The sequence below is a fragment of the Talpa occidentalis genome, unplaced genomic scaffold, assembly GCF_014898055.3.
Source record: "Talpa occidentalis isolate TD23 unplaced genomic scaffold, MPIMG_talOcc4v2.1 talOcc4.5, whole genome shotgun sequence".
Lineage (NCBI taxonomy): Eukaryota > Metazoa > Chordata > Mammalia > Eulipotyphla > Talpidae > Talpa > Talpa occidentalis.
This window is the reverse complement of record NW_023604861.1, coordinates 85,257,179-85,272,326: the sequence shown is the minus strand read 5'-3', so window position 1 is coordinate 85,272,326 and position 15,148 is coordinate 85,257,179. Positions and strand designations below refer to the sequence as shown.

Genomic DNA, 15,148 nt, shown 5'->3' with positions numbered 1-15,148 from the left:
GACACAAAGAAATGGAAATACATCCCCTGTGCATGCATTGGAAGAATTAACATTATTAAAATTTCCATCCTACCAAAAGCAATATACAGATTCAATGCTATTCCAATAAAAATCTCAATGACATTCTTCAAAGAACTAGAACAATACTGATGAAATTCATATGGAACCACAAAACAAAACAAAACAAAACAAAAAAAAACCACGAAAAGCCAAAGCCCTACTGATAAAAATAAGGAGAAAGGAGGTATCATACTTCCAAACTTCAAGCTATACTACAAAGCCATAATAATTGAAACAATTTGGTATTGGAACAAAAACAGACACACAGACCAATGGAACCAAATAGCCCAGAAATAAAACCACACTTATATGGACAACTGATCTTTGACAAGGGAGCAAAGAATATGCAATGGAACATGGACAGTTTGTTCAATAAATGGTGCTGGGAAAACTGGACCACCACATGCAAAAAAATGAAACTAGTTTCATTTACACCAAAATCAACTCAAAATGGATAAAAGAACTGGACATAAGACCTGAAACCATAAAATATATAGAAGAAAATATAGGTAAAACACTACAAGACATACATTGCAATAACATCTTTAAAGACTCATCACCCAAAGCAAAGAAAGTCAAGGAAAACAAATACCTGGGACTACCTCAAACTGAAAAGCTTCTGCACAGCAAAAAAGACATTAACCAAAACAGAGAGACACCCCAATGATAGGGAAAAAAATCTTTGCACTCCAGTCAACTGATAAGGGACTGATCACAAAGATATACAAAGAACTCACACAATTCAACAAAAACAAAATAAACAATCCAGTCAAGAAATGGGCAGAAGAACTTGAAAGATATTTCTCCAAAAAGGAAATGCAAATGGCCCACAGGCTTATGAAAAAATGTTCAACATCCCTTATAATAAGGGAAACGCAAATTGAAACCACATTGAGATACCACCTTACACCAGTAAGAATGGCACATATCAAAAAAACAAGCAACAGCAAATGTTGGCGAGGATGTGGTGAAAAAGGAACTCTCCTACATTGCTGGTGGGAGTGCAAACTTGTCCAACCACTATGGAAAGCTGTCTGGAGGTTTTTCAGTCTACTAAAAATGGAGCTACCATACGACCCAGAAATTCTACTACTAAGGATCTATCCAAAGGACACAAAAACACAAAAACAAAGATTCAAAAGAACACCTGTACACCTATGTTTATTGTGGCACTATTTACAATAGGTAAAACCTGGAAACAACCCAAATGCCCAAAAAATAGATGACTAGATCAAGAAGACGTGGCATATATACACAATGGAATATTATTCAGCAATCAAAAGAGATAAACTCATGCCATTCGCAGCAATGTGGATGGAACTAGAAGGAATTATGCTCAGTGAAATAAGCCAGAAGGAAAAAGGAAAATACCGGATGGTTTTACTTATAGCAGGGATATAGGGGAACCAAATAAGACATCAGTGTAAAAAAAATAGTAACAGTATACAACACAACAAAGCAAAAACAGTTATAAATCAGAGACATACTGCAGGGGAGGAGGCGGGAGAGGGATCAGAGGGAGGGAGGGAGGAGCACAGGGGACTGAGGTGATGTCTGAGGTGTCTAGGTGCATTGGTGAAGGAAACTCCATGGGGACTACACCTGAGGGGGTGGGGGGAAGCAAATATTGTTTAAAAATGAACAATGATGTAAAAAATAAAAAAAATATATTAAAAAAATCACCAAGTTAAACATCCAAGAAATTTAGAACAAAGATATCTTATGATGGTGGCCTGCTCTGACAGATCTGGCACTACCCTGGTCTGTCAGCTAGCCAGCCCTCTGTCCCTTCCCCTGCAGCAGTGTCCCTCCCCCTCCCTGGTCACAAGGCTGGCCACCACTGAGCCCAAGTCAATCTCCAATGCCCCAAATACATTCAGCTTGGAAATCACAGAGGGTCCTTCTTACTACCCAACAGCAACTGTCCTTCCTGAGCTTTGGATCCTGTTTTCCAGTGCTAAGAGTGTAAAGGTAAGCTTGGAGCTTCAGAGATAGCAGGCAAAACTGCAGATGAAGGAAAACATGCCTGTTGACCATATGAACACTGAGTGTTTGAGAGTGAGCTTCACACACACTGAGACGAATACTATGAAAACTGGATAAATCCTCCAAATAAGCACTGGATATTTTATTTGCCTTTAAAAAATTATACTGAATTAACACCCTGATGCTGGGGTCACAAAATCTCCAAATTAACAGAAATGACAGGAGACTCACTCTCTGACACCCTGGTAAGTTAGTTCTTTTTTGTTCTTGTCTGATGCAATTGAAAGGCTTTTTCTTCTAGGCACATGAATTTCTGCCATCTTAGCCAAATTTGAAAGACTGTCTGAAATATTAATGAAGTAAGCAAAAACCCTGACTTGCCTCTTCCCCAAAAATCTATAGGAAATATATTATATGGGAATAGATTATATTTGGTAATGTAACATCTTGGAATAGAAATTAAGTAGTGGTTATCCTACTTTCATTTCACACTTCTGTTAGATTTTGGTAGGTACCTAGTTTTGTTGGTGGTGGTTTGCTTAGAGATATTTTATTGGCTTGTTTGGTCTTTCCTCTCTGGGCATGCGTGGGTGTGGTCTGAAGGACTCAGAAAATATGGTTAAGACATTGGTTACTTGAGTAACCTTTCTTTGGCTTCTAATTTAACTTTTTAAAAGCAAGCATCACCCCATGTCATTCTTGCCAGTTCAGTTCTCAAAATAATCCCAGATGAGCCATCAGGGATGTCCTTTTCTGAAATACTTTGGATACCATGTTGGGCTGGTCCCATGTTGAGTAGAATAAGGCCAAATGTCTTAAGAAATGGGGTAAAAGAAAAGGCTGACCAGTGAATGTGGTACCACCTATTTCCTACTGAGTTGTCCTCCAGGGATAGCATGTCTTTTCTTAAGACTTTAATACCATGTTTTGCCCTTCTTCCCTAATAATTAAATTTTAGTTATGTTTCCAATGTCTAGGTGCAAATATCTGGAACAAACTGAATTTGTTGGATTGAATTTGTTGGACTGATATGCTATTGTGGATGGTGTGTGTGTGTGTTTGTGTATGTGTGTGTAAAATGACAGGTGATTAAATCACCAGTTCTAATGGCCAAAATGTGCTGTCCACCCCTATCCCCACCTCCTTGCTGCAGTGAACATGAAGGCTGTTTGGACAAGGTCCCTGAATGACTGCTCACTTACATGCACTCTGTTCCTTAGCCTTACATGCTTAGGGACTTATTTTGTAAGTAAGGTTTAGATTTTCAGGGATCCCAGATGTCGTTCGAGGCTGGTATTGCAGGGGCAGGAAGTGGAAAGGAAACCTGAAGTGACTCAGAACAGAAAAGAGCCTCACGATAAGGCCATACCCACTACCAAGACAATCTGTAATCTAAAGGTGAATGGGAGAATAGTGAGTTATTTGGGCAGAGGAGGTGCTGTGTAACTGCTGTTGCAAGTTCTTGTGTTAGAACAAGAACTGGTCTGTTGCTAAAACAATTTCTTTGTAGTGGGTGGTTAATATCTTTCAGATGAAAGTAATTCAAACAAACTGAAGTTAGCTGGAGAGAAAGGGACTGCTTATATTAAGGGACTGTTTATATTGGGAATTTTTGCTGACGGGAATTCAGCGAGACCTCAGGATGGGCCTAAAGCTCAGAAATGTAAGCTGTCAGAAACACCCACCAGATCCCCTCTATCTCTCACTTCTTCCTTTTATCTCCTTGTTTTTCTCCTTGCTGTCTTCCTTCCTTTCTTCCTTGGGTCTGGTAATCTGAGAGAATCCATTTAGAATCTTGGCTCCACCATGCCTGATTTGTGAATCAGGAAAAAGCACTTGACTTTCTGACCCTCCATTTCCTCATCTGTAAAAGGGGAGTGAAATTATATACCTCACTGAACTTTAGTGAGGATTAAAAGAGATTATAAGAGCAAAATACCTGACATTCTATTAATACACATTATATGAAATGATGAAGATAAAATTCTGTCTCATGGGTTCAGTAATTTTTATGATGGGCTAGGCAGATGCCAGTCAGAGCTATAGCTAATCTAAACACTTTCTGAATGGCCAACACACTGAATCTCATGGACAACTTCTTTTGAAGATGAGCTGGGGCATGCTGAGGTCTTCTACTGCTCTTACTCCTGGAAAGGAACTTCTCTCAAGCTGTGAGGAAGGAGACCTATCACAGAGGATGTGGAAGGACTGGTCTCAATTAATGCAGGACTGAGAGAAGAGCATCCACCTGCATATTAGCTACATTATATCCCAATTCTTCTGTAGTTTTGTAGAGATTTCATCCTTTGCATTTGTATTGTCAATTTTTATTTACTTTTTTAAAATTTCCAATCTGAACTTCAAAACGGTACTTCAGATATGAATAACACATTCCTTTTTTTTTTTTTAAGCTAGCAAATCCTTTATTTATTCTTTTGTTATTTTTGCATAGAAGAACTGGGGTGTAGGCCAGAGGATTCACCAGAGACAGAATGGGGAGTAGAATAGGAGGATTGCTGAAATACACTGCTAAGGGGAGCAGAGGGTGAGACGGGAGAGGTCTGCTGTGCCATATATGGGTTAGCTTCCTGGCTGGAATTTAGTCTGTTGTGGTGATAGCGCTGAGACTTAACCCCTAAGCCACCAGGGAGGCCCAAAGAAGAACACATTTCTAAAGCATGCTAGAAAATTATTTCATTTGTATCAGTCAGGAACTGTTGACTTCAAGTGTCAGAATCCCAACTCAAACATGAGAAAAAATAGGGTGAATTTATTAACTCAACACAACTGTGAAGGTCAGTTCAGGGGAGTGGAGTGTTACTGTTACTCTTTCTCATCCTTCTTGGATGCGCTCCTCCACTTAGCAGGCAAGATAATAGCTCCAAAGCTTCTCAGCTTACAGGAGCAGAGGCAGTATTTTTGGATGGACCAGGTAGAAATGTCTTAGGAAGAATTCTTATGGGTACAACTTTGAGTATGGGATCTTCCTAGTCTCTGTGACTAGGAAGTGAGGAGTGTGTGATATTGATGGGGTAGATCACATGGCCTTTCCTTTTTGGGGTTGGGTCCAAGTATCAGCCCCACCGAAATCAGCCCCACCTAAACCATGTGGAGATAGTTCTCTGTAAGAAAGAGGATCTGCTTCCCAGCTTCTCTTTACTCCTTACAACATGAGAGAAGAGGAAGATACCAATTCTCAAAAAAAAAAAAAGAAAGAAAAAGAAAACCACCAACCTATTTGACACTTCCAGTGAGTTCTTGCTAAGCATACCAATCCACAGTGCCCAAATCTGTGTGAAGAGATGTGATATTGCTGTGTGTGTAAAGTTCACCTGAAGCAAACTCTGTGTATGTTGATTTAGCTTAATAGAAACATAATTTAGCAGTTATTTCCTTAAAACAACAGTTCTCAAAGTGTGGTCCCTGAATCAGCAAGAGCAGCATCAACTAGAAACTTGTCAGAAATGCAAAATCCTTGACCCACCCCAGCTACTGAATCAGAAACTGTGAGGTGGCCCTCTAGGTTTTAACCAGCACTCTAGGTGACGCTGATGCCAACTCAAGTTTGAGAACCACTGTCTTAAAGGTTCTTTGTTTTCTAGTTCTTTCGCAGTTCTGAGTATTTTAAACGTGAATTCACTTTGAACAAATGATTAATCCTGGGTTTTCAGGGGATACAAACCATCACAGAAAATGATATACAATACACATGGGAACATGTGTCGTATTAAATTATTTGCCTTAAAATATTTTAAATAAAAACAACAGTCATTATTTAAAAATCAATTCACACCATTTAAGAGCTTATAATAAAAAGTAAGATAGGTGAGTATTTAATTAACTCATACCATACCCATATCCTCTTCTTTATCTTCCCAATATAGATATATCATCACTGTTTTCAGTTAATGAAAAAAATCAATGTGTAGTTTGGTGGAGGGTGAATGGAGCATGTGCACATAATGATAGAGCAAAATTAACCTCCAAAATTAAAAGAAAAATTATAAATAAAATCAGTGTACATACTTGTCACATTGTGTTACAAGATGGCTGCTTCATCCAGAAGTCTTGTGCCCAAGGTCTGTTCAGGAAAAGAGTGAGGGTAAAGGGTAAAATGTGCATTCCAACTATCTCTGGCACTTTTTATTAGGCAAGTGAGAAAATTTTCTGGAAGCCCAATTCAGTGGACTTTCATTTAAATCTCATTGACACCTATCTACATGATTACTCCGCAGATCTGTTACTGACCAAGGACCTAAGATTAAAATTAATGCTTTAGACAGATCACAACTCATGCCTGGAGTTGGGAAAGGTGTCTGTGATAATCAAAGATCCTGTGACTGTCTAAACAAAATGGGGGTCTATAAGCAGGCAAAAAGAAGGAATGGATGTCGGTCGGAAAGTATTGCAGAGTCTACTAGATGAACACTCAATGCTCATTCTCCCTGTTTTCTTTACTTACAGAACCCAATATCACTTGCCTGGTAAACAGTTCCCCAGTGTTTTGTCTCAGGTATGGTTTTGAGTAATAGAAAAATTATAATAGTTTTAAATAAATTAATGATTTGTTCTCCACAATAAAAAGCCAAAGTGCGGGCTATCCAATGGTGGTAGAATGGCTTAGTAAAGTCATTAAGAAAAGGTTCTTCTGGCCTCCCTGGTGGCTCAGGGGTTAAAGTCTCAGCGCTATGGCATGGGTTTGATCCCTGGCCAAGGAGCTAGCCCACATGGCATAGCAGACCTCTCCTGTCTCGCTTGCTGCTCCCCTCAGCAGTGTATTTCAATCAGTCCACCTGTTCTGTTCCCCACTCTGTCTCTGGTGAATCCTTTCAACCTCCCACACCTCTGGCCAATTCTTGTATGCATAAATAAATCTTAAACAAAGAAAGAGAGGAAGGAAGGAAGGAAGGAAAAGAAAAACAGTCCTTCTTCACCCTTGTATCCATAGTTAGCATGTGGATTTCACACCCATGATGACAGTATGACTGCTACACTTCCAGGCACCATATCACTGCTCAAGATAAAAAAGCAGTTTGGGGCCTCCCCCGGTGGCGCAGTTGTTGAGTGCTGAACTGCGAATCTGCCTGCAGCCTCTGCAGCGCCAGTTCGATCCCCGGCCACCAGCGAGGGTCCCACATGGTGCGCAGACCTCTCCTGCCGCGCCCGCTGCTCCCCTCAGCAGTGTATTTCGTCGGTCTTCTTGTTCTGTTCCCTGCTCTGGCTCTGGTGAATCCTCTCACCCTCCCACGTTTCTGACTGTACCCAGTGCTTGTATAAATAAATAAATAAATCTTTAAAAAAAAAAAAAAGCAGTTTGCCCAGTTAAATTCAAATTTCAGATTAACAGTGAATTTTATTTTTTTAGTTTAAGTATATTCCAAATATGACATGGGATATATTTATACTAAAAATATCTGTTTTACATATGATACTCAAATTTAACTGAGAAAACTATATTTTTATTTGCTAAACCTGATGATCCTTTCTAAAGAGAAATAAGAAGGAAAATGGGAGGACTTTTCTTCTGCAGAGGCTTTATCCTCACATCTATTCCTATATCTCTTTGGCCAGAAATTGCTGAATAGCATCTGGGTAAAGTGATTATTTTTAGTTGGCCACACTGCTGCCCTGAACAAAATCAGAGCAGAAAGGGGAATGGACTGAGATGCTCTAAGATGCATCAGTGGCTATTTGAGCTCTGCAAGTTCTCCTCCTCTAGGGACTCCCTATATCAGTCTCTTACAGTAAATCTCTTTTTCTGGATGCCATATTCCTTTCTTAGCTGCTCATCTTGCTGATTTCTTCCTTCAATTGCTTTCTAAGGAAGGGTGCATAGGAAGTAAAATTTTGAAATATTTCCTGTCTGAAAATGCCTTATTATACCCTCACAGTTGATTGATGGCTTGTTAGGACTGAACTTCTAGGCTAGAAATAATTTTCCTCACTTTTGGATGTTTGACTCTACTGTCTTATAGCTTCCAGTGTGGCTATTCAGAAATCTGTTACCAGTTCTCATGTATGATTATTTGTTGGTTTTATTTTCCTCTTCTGGAAGCTTTGAAGGTCTTCTCTTTAGAAGAGAGGGGCATTGTAGAAGAATAAAGCCTAGGAGATAGAAGGAGAGAGATCTGAGGATTTAATAAATTCATTACTGAAATTTTCAACCAGGTCTATTTTCCGCCCCAACTTACAGCCTGGTCTTCAAATATACCTAGTGTTTAGAATTTCCCTTTTTTTCTATTTTTTTTAAAGATTTGTTTATATTTATACAAGAACTGGAATACAGGTCAGAGGCACAGGAGGGTGAGAGGATTCACCAGAGACAGAGCGGGGAGCAGAACAGGCAGATGGACCGAAGAAATACACTGCTGAGGGGTGCAGCGGGCGAGACAGGAGAGGTCTGCCATGCCATGTGGGAATCTCCCTAGCCAGCGGGAATCGAACCTATGCTTCAGAGGCTGCGGGACAGATTCGCAGCACTGCGCTCAACCCGCTGCACCACCGGGGAGGCCCCTATTTTTCCATTTTTGAGGACCATTCTGCATAAGTTAGAGATTATCTAATCTTTGGAAATTCAGATAAACTAGGGAAAACTATTGCTGGTGCTTATTTTTTTTTCACTGTAGAAAAATTTCAAACACAACAAAAGTAGAAAAAAATAATATGAGGGTAGGGAGGCAGTTAGGGTATTGGTTGGTATGGTTGGTTTGGTGGAGGGTGAATGGAACATGTGCTTATATAGAAAGACAAAAATGTAACCCCCCAAAAAATTAAAACAAAAATTTAAAAAATAATGATATAATGACCATTTTTTTGTATCTATAACCCAACTTCCATAATCATCAACATAAGTCATTGTGATGCTTTTTCCATAGCCATTTCAATTGGCTATGGTTATTAATTCAGGTTTTCTAATTCTTTTAACTTTTTTTAATTTTATTTTTATATTCCCCATACAATTGCAACCCCCTTATTTTGGCCCCAATACCTCCTTTCCCCGCCCCCCCCCCCAATCGTGTGTCTCTGGTTCATAGTTGTTTGTTGATTTTGATTTTTTCTTTCTTATATTCTTTTTCCTGGCCCCTTATTTAGGTTTTCTAGAGTCCTGCTATGAATGAGGCCATCGGTATTTTTCTTTTTCTTTCTGGCTTATTTCGCTGAGCATGATCCCTTCCAGCTCCATCCATGTTGCTGCCAATTGCATGTGTTTATCTTTTTTGATTGCTGAGTAATATTCCATTGTGTATATGTACCACATCTTCTTGATCCAGTCATCTATTTTTGGGCATTTGGATTGTTTCCATAGCTTAGCTATTGTAAATAGTGCTGCTATAAACATAGGGGTGCAGGTGCTCTTTGGAATTAATGCTTCTGTGTCCTTTGGGTAAATACCTAAGAGTGGAATTGCTGGATCATATGGAAGCTCTATCTTTAGTAGGTTGAGGAATCTCCACACAGCTTTCCATAGTGGTTGGACTAGTTTGCACTCCCACCAGCAGTGCAGGAGAGTTTCTTTTTCTCCACGTCCTCCCCACCATTTGTTGTTGCTAGTTTTTTTAATATGTGCCATATTCACTAGTATGAGATGGTATCTCATTGTAGTTTTGATTTGCATTTCCCTGATTGCAAGTGATGTTGAACATTTTTTCATATACCTGTTGGCCATTTGTATTTCCTCTTTGGAGAAGTTTCTTTTTAGCTCTTCTGCCCATTTTTTGACTGGTAATTCCTTTAACTTTAATTTTAATCATTTCTATAATTTTTTAATAAGATTTTCATTTATTAACCTTGTGGCTAAGAGCTATGGTTTGAGAAATAGACTGTCTGGGTTTGAATCTCTGTTCTTCCATTTGAGCAGTCATTTAAGCTCTCTCTGCCTCAGTTTCTTCATCTGCAAAATAGTAATGATAATGTTATTTATTTCGTATGGTTGTGGAGAAGAGTAAGTTAAGTCATATATACAAAGTCTTTAAAATTTTGCCTGGCTGTTATTATTGTCTATGCTTAAATGTCTTAGCACAAAGTGTTCCAACACTTGTAATTTCTTAATTCTCTACTATATTTTCAGTTGTGTGCCATTTTTTAAAAAGATTTATTTTATTTATTTATGCATACAAAAGCTGAGGTGTAGGCCAGAGGTGCAGGGGAAGAGGTGAGAGGCAGAGACAGAGTGGGAAGAGACAGAGTGGGGAACAGAGCAGGTGGATCTATTGAAATACACTGCTGAGGAGAGCAGCTGGTGAGCTAGGAGAGGTCTGCTGTGCCATGTGGGTTAGCTCCCTGGCTGGGAATGGAACTCGTGCTGCAGTGGCTGCCCATAGTGTCATAGTGCTGAGACTTAACCCTTTGCACAACCAGGGAGGCCCCAGTTGTGTGCCTTTTTTTTTTTTTTTTTTAAGATTTATTTATTTATTTATACAAGCACTGGGTACAGTCAGAAGCGCCGGAGGGTGAGAGAATTCACCAGAGTCAGAACGGAGAGCAGAGCAGGCAGACTGATGAAGTACACTGCTGAGGGGAGCAGCAGGCTGCAGGAGAGGTCTGCGCACCATGTGGGACCCTCACCCGGTGGCCGGGGATTGAACCCGCGCTACAGAGGCTGCGGGCAGCTTTGCAACCCAGCGCTCAACCACTGCGCCACCAGGGAGGCCCTGTGTGCCATTTTTATTCCTAATGTTTTTACTTTTGAAAATCCTTTCTTCCTTATGATTTCATGCATGGTTTGCCTATTTTAATAAACATTTCAAATAACTGCCTTTTGGATTTCACCATTTCTATGCTTGTATTCTATTTTTTTCCCTTTTTATCTTTTATATTATCCTACTTTCTTTGGATTTTCTCTTTTGCTCTTTTTCTAATTTCTTTAGTTAAATGTTTATTGCTTTTATGTTTTTTCTTCTTCCCTTTTTCCTTCCTCCAAGTATGTTTCATCCCACAAGTTTCAATATGTAGATTTTTTTTCATTTTTTTTACATAATTTTTCATTTTTGCACAATGTATGCATTTTCATCTTGGTTATATAACTTAACAGTTAAAAAATTACTAATTTTCACTTTGATTTCCTATTAAGCCCATGATTAGAAATTAATTTTCAATCACACACACACACATACACGCGCGCGCACACACACATACACTATAGAAGTATGATATAGATTCTTTGAAATTTACTAAGGCTTTTCTGGGACTTAGTACATGTGCTCTTTTTTTAAATGTTTCACTTGTACTGAAAAAGAATTGTCTATATGTGGGAGCTTTTCCAATTTGTACATTCCCCTGCCTTAATTTTTTGATTACATTAATGTCTCCCACCATGAATGGGGATTTGACTATTTCTCCTTGAAGTCCTACCCTTTGGCATAGTATATAATTTGAAGCTGTGTTCATCTTTTACCCTATAGTTATGAAGGTGGAAGAGGAAAAGGCTGGAGTAGAGAAGCTGGACCCTGCTAACTACAGAAGACCATGTCAGGATCAGGAAGGTAAGGTCACCTTGAAAATTTGATGCACATCCCAGGAGGGACTGAGGATTCCTTAAATGTCTTTATAATTGCCCTTCCATCTGGAGAAATCTAGAGTGGCTCCTTTTCCCTGACATGTGTCTAGATGTGTCTAGATCAGTAGGACCAGCTTTCACTGTGTTTTAAAGAAGCCACATGATCAGACTGGAGAAAAGAAACTGGCACTTTGCCTGTATGAATTAGGGCATAGCTTCCCAAAGTTAAAGTCATCTAATTTTACATGGTCTAAAACTCATGATAAATGCCAAATATTGACATCTTATAGATTTTTAAAATAGCAGCTCAGTTAAAACCAATGCAAGAGGCTGCTGAGAGGAGTTGTTCCTGTTGCTCCAGAATTGAAGATTCAGAAGTCCTAAATATACTGCAGACTAGAGAGAGGCAGCCATAGGGTTTATGAAGAGGCAACCAGACAAGCTGCTGTCCTGCCACTGTCCCAGCCCCACTTGGAGTGAAATACTAGTATCACTGCCCTCTGGATGCTTGCTGGGCTGCAGAATGAGTAGAGTCACTGTTTCTGTTGATGGATACAAATGCCATGAGAAGTTCCTAGAACTTGGCATTGTACTGAGCCAAACTGCAAGAACAAAGAAGGAAGCTTGGGGGAGTTCTAGCCATTCCCCACAGTTTACCAGCTACAAAACCAAACTCTGATGATTACAATAGGAAAAAATGGGACAAATTAGATCTACATCAGAAAGTGAACTATTTCCCTGACAGCTATCTCCCCTGATTCCTTGAACGAATGTATATAGCCCTTTACAATTCATGGTACCATACATAATCCCATTCTGTCTTCTCAAAAACCTTGCCCAGCCAGTAGAGAAAAGACTTTCATTCCTATACTGTGGATGAGGACACTGAGTCCCAAGAAGGCAGATGTGCATGGCCAGAGTAAGTGAAGGACGAGTTAGGGAGCACCCAGAGCAACTGACTCTTGAGTCTAGAGACTTTTCTGATATATCTGGTGCTTCTCGCTCCCATTCCTGGTCTCAAAGGTAGAGAACAGAGATTTGTTGTTGCAGGATCCAGGAATGCTAAGCCCTTAGACTAGAACTACTTACAACTAACTTACTTAAAAAATCAGTGCAGAGCAAGGGAAGTCACACCATGAAGGAGGAAGAAGAGAGAAAAAAGGAGGAGAAACAGTAATTTTGGTACTGGTCCACTAGAGAGAGAGACTGCTCCTCATAAAAACCTTCACCTTACATTCCTTACTCCCAAGAGAGACTAAGGTTCAGAAGAGCAATCAGAGGAGTGAAGTGGGGTGAGCTGGGGCTCTAAAGAGATTTGGATCCTGACATTTGGGCAATCTGACCCTGCAGTGCCTAGGAGTACACCAACCACTCAATGTGTCTCTTAAAAGGCTTACACATGCTTTTCCAAGGTTCAACTTGATGTGGTTTCTATGTCATATCTGTAGTCAGTGAATGTATCTTAAACTTGAATTTCAGGAGTTTGAGCCAAGAAGTCCTCTCTTCAGGGAAAATAAATCAAGTTAATGTTGACCTAGATGTAAAAACACAAAGTAATTCCCCAGTGTGCTATAGACTTTCAAATTTTAGGTGCTGTTTTGGGGCTTCAAAAATAATAATGATAATATTGGTTGACCAGCCTGCCCTTGGAAAAATTGTCAACCTGAGATTCCAGACTAAAATGTATTTATTTATTAAGATTTATTCCATTTATGCATACAAGAGCTGTGGTACAGGCCAGAGGTGTGGGGGGTGAGGGGATTCACCAGAGGCAGAGTGGGGAGCACAACAGGCGGATCTACTGAAATACACTGCTGAGGGGAGCAGTGGGCAAGACAGGAGAGGTCTGCTGGGCCATGTGGGTAGCTCCCTGGCCAGGGATCAAACCGATAGCTTCATAGTGCTCAAACTTAACCCCTTACACCACCAGCAAGGCCCTCTAAAATGTATTTTAAATCAGTTGTTCTTTTTTTTTTTTTAAAGATTTATTTATTTATACAAGCATTGGGTACAGTCAGAAGTGTGGGAGGGTGAGAGAATTCACCAGAGCCAGAGCAGGGAGCTGGGCAGGCAGAGGGACCGAAGTACACTGCTGAGGGGAGCAGCGGGCAGCAGGAGAGGTCTGCGTGCCATGTGGGACCCTCCTCCGTTGGCCGGGGATCGAACTGGCGCTGCAGAGGCCGCGCACAGCTTCGCAGGCCGGCACTCGACCACTGTGCCACCAGGGAGGCCCTAAATCAGTTGTTCTTAAACAATTTTACTGCAGTCCACTTTATGTAAAAGAAAAGGTCTTTCCACTCACCTCATCCATTCTCATGAAACAAAGTATAAAGGTCCAAGAGAGGAAAGTAGCTTTCATATTCAGCAGGTGAATGAGTCACATTAGAACGGTGACACCAAAAAAATTATAAATGAAAGATATCGTTGGTGCCAATTGTCATTACTATGCATTGTAGATTAACCAGTCAATCCACAACAACAACAACAAAAAAGTGGTCCTTCCTGTGGCTAAATGAACATAAATTTTTAGAAGAGAGAGTAGTAACAAATAAATCTTAACACCAAGAGTTCTGGTATCCACTTTGACACATAAAGAGCTTCAGAGTCAACACACCATCCTCACAGCAACAAAAATAACTGGACAAACTGAAAAAAGAATTCCACATCATAACCAAATGGAATTTGTTCCAAATATGTAATGTTGGTTCATCATTTGAAAATCCATGTAATCCATCACATTAGCAGATTAAAAAAGAACATACATGCCAATGGGTTATTTTTCAGTCATGATAAAGAAGGAACTTCTGCCATTTGAGACAATATAGATGGACTTTGAGGGCATGATGAATTAAGTCAAAGACAAATACTATAGGAGCCCACTATATGTGGGGTACAAAAAACCAAACTCACAGAAACAACAGATTGGTGGTTGCCAGAGGCAGGGGGTGAGGCGAATAGGGAAAATGGGTGAAGATGGTCAAAGTTACAAAGTTCTTGGTGACTATCAGAAACAATACTGTATTATATATTTGAAAGTTACTAAGAGAGCTCTTAGAAGTTCTCATTAGAAGAAAAAATTGTAACTATGTGAGGTGCTGAATGTTAACTAAATTTGTGGTAGTTGTTTGCAATATGTAAATATATAAAATCATTATGTCATCTACCTTAAATTCTTCCATGTTATATGTCAATTATATCTCAATTAAAAATAACAGGAAAAACAGTGGAGTTAGGGGTTGAGGGGAGTTAGTGGTTGGGGGACATACATGGATGTCTATGTACTATTTATTCAATTATTCTGTAAATCTAAAACTGTACTAAAAAAATCTGTTAATTACTTTTTAAATTGTTGAGTAACTCAAGACAACCCTTGTAAGAAACTAATAGTAGGATGTCTACCTGAGAGCTGAGGGAATTCTAGCTGCTTCTATGTGCATAGCCTTTGTGGGGACTTTACTTAGTAGTCAGACTTAAGAAGAATTCTGAATTAGGGTTCTTGGTAACTGCAGTTCTTAAAAATTCTAGTTTACTAAAATACCTTTGAGAAACCCTTAACTCACTTTTCTGACAAGTACTTCACATAGTCCTTGGTTATTAGTGAAAAAT

The 15,148-nt window shown here is 39.6% G+C and overlaps 1 protein-coding gene across 5 annotated transcripts in view; it reads left to right on the top strand.

Annotated features, from left to right (window-relative positions):
* SLC4A5 (solute carrier family 4 member 5) overlaps window positions 1-15,148 on the top strand; it is a 106,617-nt gene that overhangs the window by 19,845 nt on the left and 71,624 nt on the right. For 2 of the 5 annotated variants that reach the window (XM_037527660.2, XM_037527662.2), the window contains exons 3-4: window positions 6,511-6,559; window positions 11,448-11,528. In XM_037527660.2, the coding sequence (XP_037383557.1) occupies window positions 11,450-11,528 (79 nt within the window). In that variant the 5' untranslated portion in view covers window positions 6,511-6,559; window positions 11,448-11,449. Of the gene's footprint in view, window positions 1-1,978; window positions 2,032-6,510; window positions 6,560-11,447; window positions 11,529-15,148 lie in introns of all 5 variants that reach the window. The other 3 variants (XM_054701743.1, XM_054701744.1, XM_037527661.2) reach the window with 3 other exon arrangements.